Source organism: Vanellus vanellus (genome assembly GCF_965231255.1).
Source record: "Vanellus vanellus genome assembly, contig: HAP1_SCAFFOLD_2046, whole genome shotgun sequence".
Classification (NCBI taxonomy): Eukaryota; Metazoa; Chordata; class Aves; order Charadriiformes; family Charadriidae; genus Vanellus; species Vanellus vanellus.
The window spans coordinates 6,619-20,143 of record NW_028126806.1 but is presented as its reverse complement, the minus strand read 5'-3'; the positions used below and the strand labels follow the sequence as shown (position 1 = coordinate 20,143).

The window sequence follows — 13,525 nt, the reverse complement described above, 5'->3', positions numbered from 1 at the left end:
GGGTCTCTCCCCTCCCCTCCCAGTTTGAGGTCGTCTATGGGGTGATGTTCAACCCCCCCAGTTTGGGGATGGTACAAGGGGAAGGTCCTCCTCTTCTTCATTTTTTGGGGGGGGTCTCTCCTCCCCCTCCGGTTTGAGGTTGTCTATGGGGTGGTGTTCCCTTCCCCCCCCCAATTTGGGATGGTACGAGGGAGGGTCCCCCTTTTCCCCTTCATTTTTTTTGGGGGTCTCTCCTCCCCTCCGGTTTGAGGTTGTCTATGGGGTGATGTTCCCTTCCCCCCCCCAATTTGGGGATGGTACAAGGGGAGGGTCCCCCTCTTCTTCATTTTTTGGGGGGGTCTCTCCTCCCCCTCTGGTTTGAGGTCGTCTATGGGGTGATGTTCCCTTCCCCCCCCCCCAATTTGGGGATGGTACGAGGGGAGGGTCCCCCTTTTCCCCTTCATTTTCGGGGGGGGGGGGGTCTCTCCTCCCCCTCCAGTTTGAGGCGGTTGGGGGGGGGTCCTCACTGACCCCCTCCCCCCCTCCCCCAGGCCTGGAGGGGGAACCCCTCCTGCAGGAATTGGCTCACCGCTACGTGGCCGCCATGGCCGACATGGAAGGCCGCAAACCGGGGCCCACCAGCATCCTGGGTGAGCGGCGGCCGAGGACGTGGCGGGGGGAGTCGGGGGGGGGTCAGGGGGGGTCAGACTCATGTCCCCGACCCCTCCAGGCACCTCTCAGCTGCGGCCCGGGGAGCCCCATGGCTACCGCATCCCCTTCAACCCCACGGGCACGGGCTGCGGGGCCGCCATGCGCAGCCTGGCCATAGGCCTCAGGTGGGGGCGGGGAGCGGGGGATGGGGGGAGCCGGGGGGGGGGGACAGCGGGGGGGGGGGCACAGACACGTGGGGAGGGGTATCAGAGCTGGTGGGATGGGGGGGGGGCATGGGGGTGTGGGGGGATGTGGCGACAGACATGGGGGTGTCGGGGAGGGGGATGGGGGGGTGTGGGGGGTGGGGGCACATGGGGGGGACATGGGGGGGATGGGGATGTGGGGGGTGGGGGCACAGGGGGGGATGGGGGTGTGGGGGGGGCACAGGGGGGGACATGGGGGTGTCAGGTGGGGGATGGGGATGTGGGGGGTGGGGGTACGGGGGGGGACATGGGGGGGGATGGGGATGTGGGGGGTGGGGACACAGGGGGGGGCATGGGGGGGATGGGGATGTGGGGGGTGGGGGCACAGGGGGGGATGGGGGTGTGGGGGGGGGCACAGGGGGGGACATGGGGGTGTCAGGTGGGGGATGGGGATGTGGGGGGTGGGGGTACGGGGGGGGACATGGGGGGGGATGGGGATGTGGGGGGTGGGGACACAGGGGGGGGGCATGGGGGTGTCGGGGGGGTGGGGGATGGGGGGGCACATGGGGGGATGGGGGGGTGTCGGGGGGGATGAGGATGTGGGGGGTGGGGGTACAGGGGGGGACAAGGGGAATGGGGGTGTGGGGGGGGGCACAGGGGGGGAGAGGGGGGTGTCGGGGGGGGGATGGGGATATGGGGGGTGGGGGGACATGGGGGGATGGGGATGTGGGGGGGGGGGGCACAGGGGGGGACAGAGGGGTGTCGGGGGGGATGGGGATGGGGGGGCACTGGGGGGACATGGGGGTGTCGGGGGGGGATGGGGATGTGGGGACAGACATGGGGGTGTCGGGGGGGGGATGGGGATGTGGGGGGTGGGGGCACAGGGGGGGACAGGGGGGTGTCGGGGGGGGATGGGGATGTGGGGGGGGACATGGGGGTGTCAGGGGTGGGGGATGGGGATGTGGGGGGTGGGGGCATAGGGGGGGACATGGGGGTGTCGGGGGGGGGATGGGGATGTGGGGGGGTGGGGGCACAGGGGGGGATATGGGGGTGTCGGGGGGGGATGGGGATATAGGGGGTGGGGGCACGGGGGGGACGGGGAGGTGTTGGGGGGGGGATGGGGGTATGGGGACAGACATGGGGGTGTCAGAGGTGGGGGATGGGGACAGGGGGGTGTGGGGGCCACAGGGGGGGCCATGGGGGTGTCAGGGGTGGGGGATGGGGACAGGGGGGTGTGGGGGCCACAGGGGGGGACATGGGGGTGTCAGGGGTGGGGGATGGGGCCATGACCGTGCCCCGGGCCGGGGGGAATGGCCCCAGTGGGGAGAAGGGCGGTGGGGTGGGAACGGGGAGAGGGTTGGGGACAGAGGGACGGGGTTGGGGACAGAGGGACGGGGTTGGGGACAGAGGGCCGGGGAGGGGGGGGACGGACACGGGGGGGACCCCACTTCCCTCGCAGGTACCCCCACTCCCGGGAGCTGCCGACGCTCATCCGCGTGAGCATCGAGAGTGGGCGCATGACCCACCACCACCCCACCGGTGGGTGGTCGGGTTGGGGGGGTGGGGGGGACACACAGGGGGGGACACAGCAGAGGAGGGGACGCTGGAACCCCTCCCTCAACCTCCTGTCCCCACAGGTTACCTCGGGGCGTTGGCGGTGGCCCTTTTTGGGGCTCTGGGGGCTCGGGGGGAGCCCCCCGAGCGCTGGGGGGCTGAGCTGCTGCGGGTCCTGCCCCTGGCGTGGGACTACGTGGAGGGCGCGGGGGTGGCCGTGGGGGACAACGCTGGCGCCTGGCCCTTCTTCGGGGGGGCCTGGCAGCGGTGAGGGGGTAGCGGGGGGGTTTTTGGGGAGAGGGGAGTTGGGGGGGGACACGGTCACTGGAAGCACTGGGAGGGGTCGGTGAGGCTACTGGGAGGGCCTCAGGGGGAGTTTGGGGGGCGGGGGGGGGTGGCAGAGGTGTTCTCCCAGTACTGATGGTGAACCGCACTGGTGTGGCTGCTCCGCCCCAGTGCCTCGATGTCCCCATCCCCCCCCCCCCGACACCCCCATGTCCCCATCCCCCCCCTCTGACACCCCCATGTCCCCCCCTGTGTCCCCACTCCCCCCCGTCCCCATCCCCCCCCCGACACCCCCCTGTCCCCCCCTGTGTCCCCATCCCCCCCCTCTGACACCCCCCCGTCCCCATCCCCCCCTCTGACACCCCCGTGTCTCTCCCCGGTGGCCCCACTGCACCCCCCGCCATGGTGCCCCCGGGTACCCCAAGAGGCCCCAGTGTCCCCACAGGTACCCGCTGTCACAGCGGTTGCCGGAGACCCCACTCTCACTGGTGTCACCAATGTCCCCGGCCACTCCAGTGTCACCGTGTCCCCCGGTGTCCCCGTGTCCCCGCTGACCCCACTGACCCCGATAGCCCCAGTGACCCCAGTGTCCCCATGTCCTCAGTGACCCGGATAGCCCCAGTGACCCCGGTGTCCCCATGTCCCCGGTGTCCCCACTGACACCGATAGCCCCAGTGACCCCAGTGTCCCCATGTCCCCAGTGTCCCCGCTGACCCCAATAGCCCCAGTGACCCCGGTGTCCCCGTGTCCCCAGTGTCCCCGCTGACCCCAATAGCCCCAGTGACCCCAGTGTCCCCATGTCCCCAGTGTCCCCGCTGACCCCGATAGCCCCAGTGACCCCAGTGTCCCCATGTCCCCAGTGTCCCCGCTGACCCCGATAGCCCCAGTGACCCCAGTGTCCCCATGTCCCCAGTGTCCCCGCTGACCCCGATAGCCCCAGTGACCCCGGTGTCCCCGTGTCCCCAGTGTCCCCGCTGACCCCGATACCCCAGTGACCCCAGTGTCCCCACTGACCCCAATAGCCCCAGTGACCCCAGTGTCCCCGTGTCCCCGCTGACCCCGATAGCCCCAGTGACACCACTGTCCCCGTGTCCCCGGTGTCCCCACTGACCCCAATAGCCCCAGTGACCCCAGTGTCCCTGCTGACCCCATTGTCCCCGCTGACCCCGATAGCCCCAGTGACCCCGGTGTCCCCACTGACCCCAATAGCACCAGTGACCCCGGTGTCCCCGTGTCCCCAGTGTCCCCGCTGACCCCAATGCCCCAGTGACACCACTGTCCCCGTGTCCCCGCTGACCCCAATAGCCCCAGTGTCCCCGTGTCCTCAGTGACCCCGTTGTCCCTGCTGACCCCATTGTCCCCGTGTCCCCGGTGTCCCCACTGACCCCAATAGCCCCAGTGTCCCCATGTCCTCAGTGACCCTGTTGTCCCTGCTGACCCCAGTGTCCCCGCTGACCCCAATAGCCCCAGTGACCCCGGTGTCCCCGTGTCCCCGCTGACCCCGATAGCCCCAGTGACACCACTGTCCCCGTGTCCCCGGTGTCCCCACTGACACCGATAGCCCCAGTGACCCCAGTGTCCCCATGTCCCCAGTGTCCCCGCTGACCCCAATAGCCCCAGTGACCCCGGTGTCCCCGTGTCCCCAGTGTCCCCGCTGACCCCAATAGCCCCAGTGACCCCAGTGTCCCCATGTCCCCAGTGTCCCCGCTGACCCCGATAGCCCCAGTGACCCCAGTGTCCCCATGTCCCCAGTGTCCCCGCTGACCCCGATAGCCCCAGTGACCCCAGTGTCCCCATGTCCCCAGTGTCCCCGCTGACCCCGATAGCCCCAGTGACCCCGGTGTCCCCGTGTCCCCAGTGTCCCCGCTGACCCCGATAGCCCCAGTGACCCCGGTGTCCCCGTGTCCCCAGTGTCCCCGCTGACCCCGATACCCCAGTGACCCCAGTGTCCCCACTGACCCCAATAGCCCCAGTGACCCCAGTGTCCCCAGTGTCCCCGCTGACCCCAATGCCCCAGTGACACCACTGTCCCCGTGTCCCCGCTGACCCCAATAGCCCCAGTGTCCCCGTGTCCTCAGTGACCCCGTTGTCCCTGCTGACCCCATTGTCCCCGTGTCCCCGGTGTCCCCACTGACCCCAATAGCCCCAGTGTCCCCATGTCCTCAGTGACCCTGTTGTCCCTGCTGACCCCATTGTCCCCGCTGACCCCAATAGCCCCAGTGACCCCGGTGTCTCCGTGTCCCCAGTGTCCCCGCTGACCCCGATACCCCAGTGACCCCGGTGTCCCCGTGTCCCCAGTGTCCCCGCTGACCCCGATAGCCCCAGTGACCCCGGTGTCCCCGTGTCCTCAGTGACCCCGCTGACCCCGATAGCCCCAGTGACCCCGGTGTCCCCGTGTCCCCAGTGTCCCCGCTGACCCCGATACCCCAGTGACCCCAGTGTCCCCACTGACCCCAATAGCCCCAGTGACCCCAGTGTCCCCGTGTCCCCGCTGACCCCGATAGCCCCAGTGACACCACTGTCCCCGTGTCCCCAGTGTCCCCGCTGACCCCGATACCCCAGTGACCCCGGTGTCCCCGTGTCCCCAGTGTCCCCGCTGACCCCGATAGCCCCAGTGACCCCGGTGTCCCCGTGTCCTCAGTGACCCCGCTGACCCCGATAGCCCCAGTGACCCCGGTGTCCCCGTGTCCCCAGTGTCCCCGCTGACCCCGATACCCCAGTGACCCCAGTGTCCCCACTGACCCCAATAGCCCCAGTGACCCCAGTGTCCCCGTGTCCCCGCTGACCCCGATAGCCCCAGTGACACCACTGTCCCCGTGTCCCCGGTGTCCCCACTGACCCCAATAGCCCCAGTGACCCCGTTGTCCCTGCTGACCCCATTGTCCCCGTGTCCCCGGTGTCCCCACTGACCCCAATAGCCCCAGTGTCCCCATGTCCTCAGTGACCCTGTTGTCCCTGCTGACCCCATTGTCCCCGCTGACCCCAATAGCCCCAGTGACCCCGGTGTCTCCGTGTCCCCAGTGTCCCCGCTGACCCCGATACCCCAGTGACCCCGGTGTCCCCGTGTCCCCAGTGTCCCCGCTGACCCCGATAGCCCCAGTGACCCCGGTGTCCCCGTGTCCTCAGTGACCCCGCTGACCCCGATAGCCCCAGTGACCCCGGTGTCCCCGTGTCCCCAGTGTCCCCGCTGACCCCGATACCCCAGTGACCCCAGTGTCCCCACTGACCCCAATAGCCCCAGTGACCCCAGTGTCCCCGTGTCCCCGCTGACCCCGATAGCCCCAGTGACACCACTGTCCCCGTGTCCCCAGTGTCCCCGCTGACCCCGATACCCCAGTGACCCCGGTGTCCCCGTGTCCCCAGTGTCCCCGCTGACCCCGATAGCCCCAGTGACCCCGGTGTCCCCGTGTCCCCAGTGTCCCCGCTGACCCCGATACCCCAGTGACCCCAGTGTCCCCACTGACCCCAATAGCCCCAGTGACCCCAGTGTCCCCGTGTCCCCGCTGACCCCGATAGCCCCAGTGACACCACTGTCCCCGTGTCCCCGGTGTCCCCACTGACCCCAATAGCCCCAGTGACCCCAGTGTCCCTGCTGACCCCATTGTCCCCGCTGACCCCGATACCCCAGTGACCCCAGTGCCCCCGTGACCCCATTGTCCCCGCTGACCCCAATGCCCCAGTGACACCACTGTCCCCGTGTCCCCGCTGACCCCAATAGCCCCAGTGTCCCCGTGTCCTCAGTGACCCCGTTGTCCCTGCTGACCCCATTGTCCCCGCTGACCCCGATAGCCCCAGTGACACCGGTGACCCCAGTGTCCCCGCTGACCCCAATAGCCCCAGTGACCCCAGTGTCCCCGTGTCCCCATTGTCCCCACTGACCCCGATAGCCCCAGTGACCCCGGTGTCCCCGTGTCCCCATTGTCCCCACTGACCCCGATAGCCCCAGTGACCCCGGTGTCCCCGTGTCCCCATTGTCCCCACTGACCCCGATAGCCCCAGTGACCCCGGTGTCCCCGTGTCCCCGGTGTCCCCACTGACCCCGATAGCCCCAGTGACCCCGGTGTCCCCGTGTCCCCGGTGTCCCCACTGACCCTGATAGCCCCAGTGACCCCGGTGTCCCCGTGTCCTCAGTGACTCCGTTGTCCCTGCTGACCCCATTGTCCCCGCTGACCCCAATAGCCACAGTGACCCCGGTGTCCCCGTGTCCCCGGTGTCCCCGCTGACCCCGATAGCCCCAGTGACACCACTGTCCCTGCTGACCCCATTGTCCCCACTGACCCCGATAGCCCCAGTGCCCCCGGTGTCCCCGTGTCCCCGGTGTCCCCACTGACCCCAATAGCACCAGTGTCCCCGTGTCCTCAGTGACCCCGTTGTCCCTGCTGACCCCATTGTCCCCGCTGACCCCGATAGCCCCAGTGACCCCGTGTCCCCAGTGTCCCCACTGACCCCGATAGCCCCAGTGACCCCGGTGTCCCCGTGTCCCCGGTGTCCCCACTGACCCTGATAGCCCCAGTGACCCCGGTGTCCCCGTGTCCTCAGTGACTCCGTTGTCCCTGCTGACCCCATTGTCCCCGCTGACCCCAATAGCCACAGTGACCCCGGTGTCCCCGTGTCCCCGGTGTCCCCGCTGACCCCGATAGCCCCAGTGACACCACTGTCCCTGCTGACCCCATTGTCCCCACTGACCCCGATAGCCCCAGTGCCCCCGGTGTCCCCGTGTCCCCGGTGTCCCCACTGACCCCAATAGCACCAGTGTCCCCGTGTCCTCAGTGACCCCGTTGTCCCTGCTGACCCCATTGTCCCCGCTGACCCCGATAGCCCCAGTGACCCCGTGTCCCCAGTGTCCCCACTGACCCCGATAGCCCCAGTGACCCCGGTGTCCCCGTGTCCTCAGTGACTCCGTTGTCCCTGCTGACCCCAATAGCCCCAGTGACCCCAATAGCCCCAGTGACCCCAGTGTCCCCGTGTCCCCGGTGTCCCCACTGACCCCAATAGCCCCAGTGACCCCAGTGTCCCCGTGTCCCCGGTGTCCCCGCTGACCCCAATAGTCCCAGTGACCCCGGTGTCCCCGTGTCCTCAGTGACCCCGTTGTCCCTGCTGACCCCATTGTCCCCGCTGACCCCGATAGCCCCACTGACCCCGGTGTCCCCGGTGTTCCCACCCCCCTCAGCGTCCCCCGTGTCCTTGCAGGTACCTGGAATCCCGGGGGCTCCTGGAGGGTGGTGGCCCAGTGAAGGTGCCACCCCTCCCGTCACCGGCGGAGCGGGACGCCGAGTACCTGGGCTGGGCGCTGGGAGGTTGGGCAGGGCGCAGCGGCCATGACGCCCCCATGGTGGCCCTGGAGGCCCTTCTGGCAGCCGGCGGGTGCTGGGGGGACCTGTGCGCCAGGGGGGTGCTGCACGGAGGGGACAACGATTCCACGGGCACCATCGCCGCTGGGTGCTGGGGGCTGCGGGGGGGGCTGGCGCTCGTCCCCCCGGGGCTGCACTACCGCTTGGAGTACCGCGAGCGGCTGCGCCGCGCTGCCCACCGCCTCCACGCACTGGCCTGGGGGAGGCGCTGAGCCCTCCCGGGGTCCCCAGTGTCACCTGGCGGGAAAGTCCCCGTGGGTCCTCAGGGTGCGGGAGAGACCTCCGGGAGGTCCTGGAGGGGCTTGAGAGGGTCTCGGGGGGGTGGGGGCGGTGGGTCAGCGGGGACCTTCATGGAGCTCGGGGGGGTTCGGGAGGGTCCTTGAGGGTCAGCAGGATCTTCCATGGGGTGCTGAGGGGTTCAGGGGGGTCCCCGGGGCTCATCTGGGGCCTTCGTGGGGTCCTGGGGCAGGTCAGGAAGGTCCTTGAGGGTCAGCAGGATTTTCCATGGGGTGCTGAGGGGTTCGGGAGGGTCCCGGGGCTCATCTGGGGTCTTTGTGGGGTCCTGGGGCAGGTCAGGAGGGTCCTTGAGGGTCAGCAGGATCTTCCATGGGGTGCTGAGGGGTTCAGGGGGGTCCCCGGGGCTCATCTGGGGTCTTTGTGGGGTCCTGGGGCAGGTCAGGAAGGTCCTTGAGGGTCAGCAGGATCTTCCATGGGGTGCTGAGGGGTTCAGGGGGGTCCCCAGGGCTCATCTGGGGCCTTCGTGGGGTCCTGGGGCAGGTCAGGAAGGTCCTTGAGGGTCAGCAGGATTTTCCATGGGGTGCTGAGGGGTTCGGGAGGGTCCCGGGGCTCATCTGGGGTCTTTGTGGGGTCCTGGGGCAGGTCAGGAGGGTCCTTGAGGGTCAGCAGGATCTTCCATGGGGTGCTGAGGGGTTCAGGGGGGTCCCCGGGGCTCATCTGGGGTCTTTGTGGGGTCCTGGGGCAGGTCAGGAAGGTCCTTGAGGGTCAGCAGGATCTTCCATGGGGTGCTGAGGGGTTCAGGGGGGTCCCCAGGGCTCATCTGGGGCCTTCGTGGGGTCCTGGGGCAGGTCAGGAGGGTCCCTGGGGGGGCTGCAGGGAACCCCACCCCCTGGGGGGCCCTGGGGGGAAGGAGGACCCTTCAAGGAGAAGGTAAAGCTCAGGTTGACCACCAGAACCACCTCCCGGTGGCCTTTTATCCCTCCTGAGTTGGAGACCCCCAGAACCTCCCCGTGGGACCTCAGCCACCCCCCCAGTAAAAAAGTGTGTCCCCCCCCATCACTCTGTGTCCCGGTTTGTGTCCCGTCGCTGCCACCCGCCGGGTCCCACCCGAGTGGGAGCCCCTACAGTCAAATCTTCTCCACGGCCCCTCCACGGAACTCCCAGTCATGGAGCATCGCTGGGACCCTTCACTGGACTCTCTCCCAGTCACTCCGTCTCTCTTGTACTGGACTTGGACCCAGGGTTCAAAGGGGGGGGGGGGGGCTCATGGGTGGAGAGGAAGGAGCACCCCACCCTACGGCCGCACCCCTCTGAGTGCCACCCAGGATGGGGGACGTCCTTCTTCTCATCTTGCTGCCTATGGTCACCTTAGGGGGCACCACAGCCCCGAGGGCCACCCCCAGGGAGGCGGAAAGTGGTGGGAACCCAAAGGTGATGGGTCTCCAGGGTTAACCACCCCAAGGGTGATGGACCTCATGGTTGATGGGCTTCAACCACCCCAGGGGTGATGGTGACCAGGGTTAACCACCCCAAGGGTGATGGACCTCATGGTTGATGGGCTTCAACCACCCCAGGGGTGATGGTCACCAGGGTTAACCACCCCAAGGGTGATGGGCCTCATGGTTGATGGGCTTTAACCACCCCAAGGGTGATGGTCCCCAGGGTTAACCACCCCAAGGGTGATGGGCCTCATGGTTAACCACCCCAAGGGTGATGGGCCTCATGGTCGGTGGGCTTTAACCACCCCAACAGTGATGGTCCCCAGGGTTAACCACCCCAGGGGTGATGGGCCTCATGGTTGATGGGCTTTAACCACCCCAAGGGTGATGGGCCCCAGGGTTAACCACCCCAGGGGTGATGGGTCTAATGGTTGATGGGCTTTAACCACCCCAAGGGTGGTGGTCCTCAGGGTTAACCACCCCAGGGGTGATGGAGCTAATGGTTGATGGGCTTTAACCACCCCAAGGGTGATGGGCATCATGGTCGATGGACTTTAACCACCCCAAGGGTGATGGGCCTCATGGTTGATGGGCTTTAACCACCCCAAGGGTGATGGTCCCCCAGGGTTAACCACCCCAAGGGTGATGGGCCTCATGGTTGATGGGCTTTATCCACCCCAAGGGTGATGGTCCCCAGGGTTAACCACCCCAGGGGTGATGGGTCTAATGGTTGATGGGCTTTAACCACCCCAAGGGTGATGGGCCCCAGGGTTAACCACCCCAGGGGTGATGGGTCTAATGGTTGATGGGCTTTAACCACCCCAAGGGTGGTGGTCCTCAGGGTTAACCACCCCAGGGGTGATGGAGCTAATGGTTGATGGGCTTTAACCACCCCAAGGGTGATGGGCATCATGGTCGATGGACTTTAACCACCCCAAGGGTGATGGGCCTCATGGTTGATGGGCTTTAACCACCCCAAGGGTGATGGTCCCCCAGGGTTAACCACCCCAAGGGTGATGGGCCTCATGGTTGATGGGCTTTATCCACCCCAAGGCTAATGGGCCCCAGGGTTAACCACCCCAGGGGTGATGGGTCTAATGGTTGATGGGCTTTAACCACCCCAAGGGTGATGGGGCTCACGGTTGATGGGCTTTATCCACCCCAAGGCTAATGGGCCCCAGGGTTAACCACCCCAAGGGTGATGGACCTCATGGTTGATGGGCTTTAACCACCCCAGGGGTGATGGTCCCCCAGGGTTAACCACCCCAAGGGTGATGGGCCTCATGGTCGATGGGCTTTAACCACCCCAAAGGTGATGGGCCTCATGGTTGATGGGCTTTATCCACCCCAAGGGTGATGGTCCCCCAGGGTTAACCACCCCAAGGGTGATGGACCTCATGGTTGATGGGAACTGGACACGTTTGCCTATAAATAATGGCTATAAACCATAAAAATCAGCCGGGACCGCTGACCCCCTCCCCCGGGTCCATTTAGGGCGTGTCTATTAAATCGGGGAAGAAGGAAAAAATCCCACGAAAACAGCTGATTGCTCAAAAAAAAAAAAAACAAAAACCCAAACAACCAAAAAAGCTCTCATTTGCACCCGCCCTGGTGGTTCCTGTCTGGCTCTGCCACCGCGGTCTGACATCAGCGCGGAAAATCCCCTCCCGGAGGCGTATTTATTATTATTATTATTATTATTATTATTATTATTATTATTATTATTATTATTATTATTATTATTATTATTATTATTATCATTATCATTATTATTGTTGTTATTATTATTATCATCATTATTATTGTTATTATTATTGTTATTATTATTGTTATTATTATTGTTGTTATTATTATTATATTATTTTATTATTTTTAATTATTATTATTTCTACTACTACTATTACTATTCCTATTCATTATTTTAATATTATTTATTTATGTAATAATTAATAAATCTCACTATTATTTATTTTAAATAATAAATAATAAACTATTAATAATAGAATAATAAACAATCACATTAAAAATAATTAAAATAACAAAATAATTATTTAAAAATAAACAATACATAAATTTCTTATTATAATATTATTATATTATTGATAGTATTAAAATTATCCGAGGTTAAAATTATTAGAATGTAATTCTCCGAGAAGTCACCTCCCTCCGGGGCCGCCGCGGCCCTCTCTGTTCCGTGGGGGAAAGCCAAAATCGGCCAAGATCGCCCCATCAAAGCGGCTCTTTTGTTTTAAGGACTTTCCTCTTCCCGTTGCCATGGTTACGGGGCGGGCCATCGGGCGGGTGGCCCAATTTTGGGGGGAGGTTTTAACTCTTTTTGACCACAGGAGGAGCAGAAGGTGTGGCGTTTGCGTTCCGGTCCCCACTGCGGTGTGGGTGTGAGCCCCCCACTGGGGGGGGGGGGGGGGTGCCGGGAGTGGGGTTGGGCAACGGTCCTTCCAAACTGGTGTCCTCAAAAGGTCAACTCTGCTCAGCTCTGCTGCCCTTCGGAGCTGCTGAAATCCCACCGACGAGACCTCTGAAGGACCCCACCGCTCCACGACGGTCACGCTCGACGGCCATGTCCTCCCCCCAAATCCCTTGGAGACCCTCGGAACCTTCACGGTTGCGCTGGAGACACTTTCGCGTGCTCGGACGTCTCTGGTAGGCTCTTCTGGGGGTGGGGGGCACGTTGTATCGCGGGGGGAGAACGTTGTGGGGCACAGCAGCCTTCTGACGATACATCGGGGCCCCAAACTGTGATGAAAATACCCTTTTCTTGGAGGTGGGATGGGACAACGGAGCGAAACCATTGATGGTGGAGGAAACCAGTTCAGACAGCAACCGGGGGACGAGCAGGAGAAAAAAGGTGGAAGATTTGGATTTATGGAGGCCATCTCTGCTTCTTTAAGCCTCTCTGACAAACGGCCCTGTGTCCCCGCGCGCCATTGGTGGCCCGATAAGCCACTGGTGTCATTATGCCGGTCCCGGCGTTCCTATTGGCTGCTTTGCATCTTCCGGAGGAGGAGAAGTCCATGGGTTCAAGGAAGGAGTCCAGGTCAGGATATAAAGTCACATAAAGTCTCTAAAATGAAGTAGAACGTTGACGCCTGAGGAGAAGACGTCCCGCTGAGGCCTAAACACTTCTCCTCCAAGGATGTCCTCAGCCTGGGGAACCCGCCAACGGGTGGGCCACACTCCAGACCCCCCCAAAATATGGAGTAACGCAGCGCGTCTTCCCCCAAAATGATGCCACCGCGGGACGGTGGTGGCCGCGGCTGCCACCCCACCCATGCAATGTCGGTGGCCCCGATGTCACCTCATAGCTCATCCCAGATCTTCCGAACGCCTGGAGAGGAGGTTCTAACACCCCGTAGGACATTTGGGGTGGGAGTCTCCCCCGTGAGACTTTTCAGCAAGAAGAGACCCATCTTTCTTCCCCCTCCCCCCCCCCCAAAAATATGGTTTGCTGAGAAGTTTCTTCCTTCATCTCCAGTAGGATACGTTCAATGGAAGGGACTCCAAAACGAAGATGATCCAAACACTTCCTACCACAGCTTTCGGGGAGAAAAGTGATCCTTGAGCACAGGATAACCCGGGAAACATCTGGATTATGGCCAAAAAGGGCCTTATTTGAAGCCCTGTCTCTATCCCGGGGGGGGGGGGGGGGGGGGAGGAGGAGGGGAAGAAGATATTAAAAGAAATTATTCTTCCTCAAACCTACGTGGGCTTTCTGAGTTCTGAGAAGGTTCTTCCCAAGGGGGGCTGAAAGCCTTGGGTTGGGTCGCGGTGTAGTCCCACCTGGTGAACATCTGCCTGGACCCAACCC

The 13,525-nt window shown here is 63.9% G+C and overlaps 1 protein-coding gene across 1 annotated transcript; it reads left to right on the top strand.

Moving 5' to 3' along the window:
* The first annotated feature begins 533 nt into the window (after positions 1–533).
* Positions 534–9,319, top strand: LOC309685734 (ADP-ribosylhydrolase ARH1-like). The gene is made up of 5 exons (XM_082501462.1): positions 534–629; positions 710–815; positions 2,293–2,372; positions 2,471–2,654; positions 7,863–9,319. The coding sequence occupies exons 1-5, from the start codon at positions 584–586 to the stop codon at positions 8,233–8,235; spliced, it is 789 nt and encodes a 262-aa protein (XP_082357588.1). The 5' UTR covers positions 534–583; the 3' UTR covers positions 8,236–9,319.
* Positions 9,320–13,525: the final 4,206 nt, after the last annotated feature.

Coding starts and splice junctions, on each gene's coding strand:
- LOC309685734 (XM_082501462.1), top strand. CDS start 584: ATGGCCGACATGGAAGGCCGCAAACCGGGGCCCACCAGCATCCTGG. Junction 630..709: donor GGGGCCCACCAGCATCCTGG/GTGAGCGGCGGC, acceptor CGACCCCTCCAG/GCACCTCTCAGCTGCGGCCC. Junction 816..2,292: donor AGCCTGGCCATAGGCCTCAG/GTGGGGGCGGGG, acceptor CTTCCCTCGCAG/GTACCCCCACTCCCGGGAGC.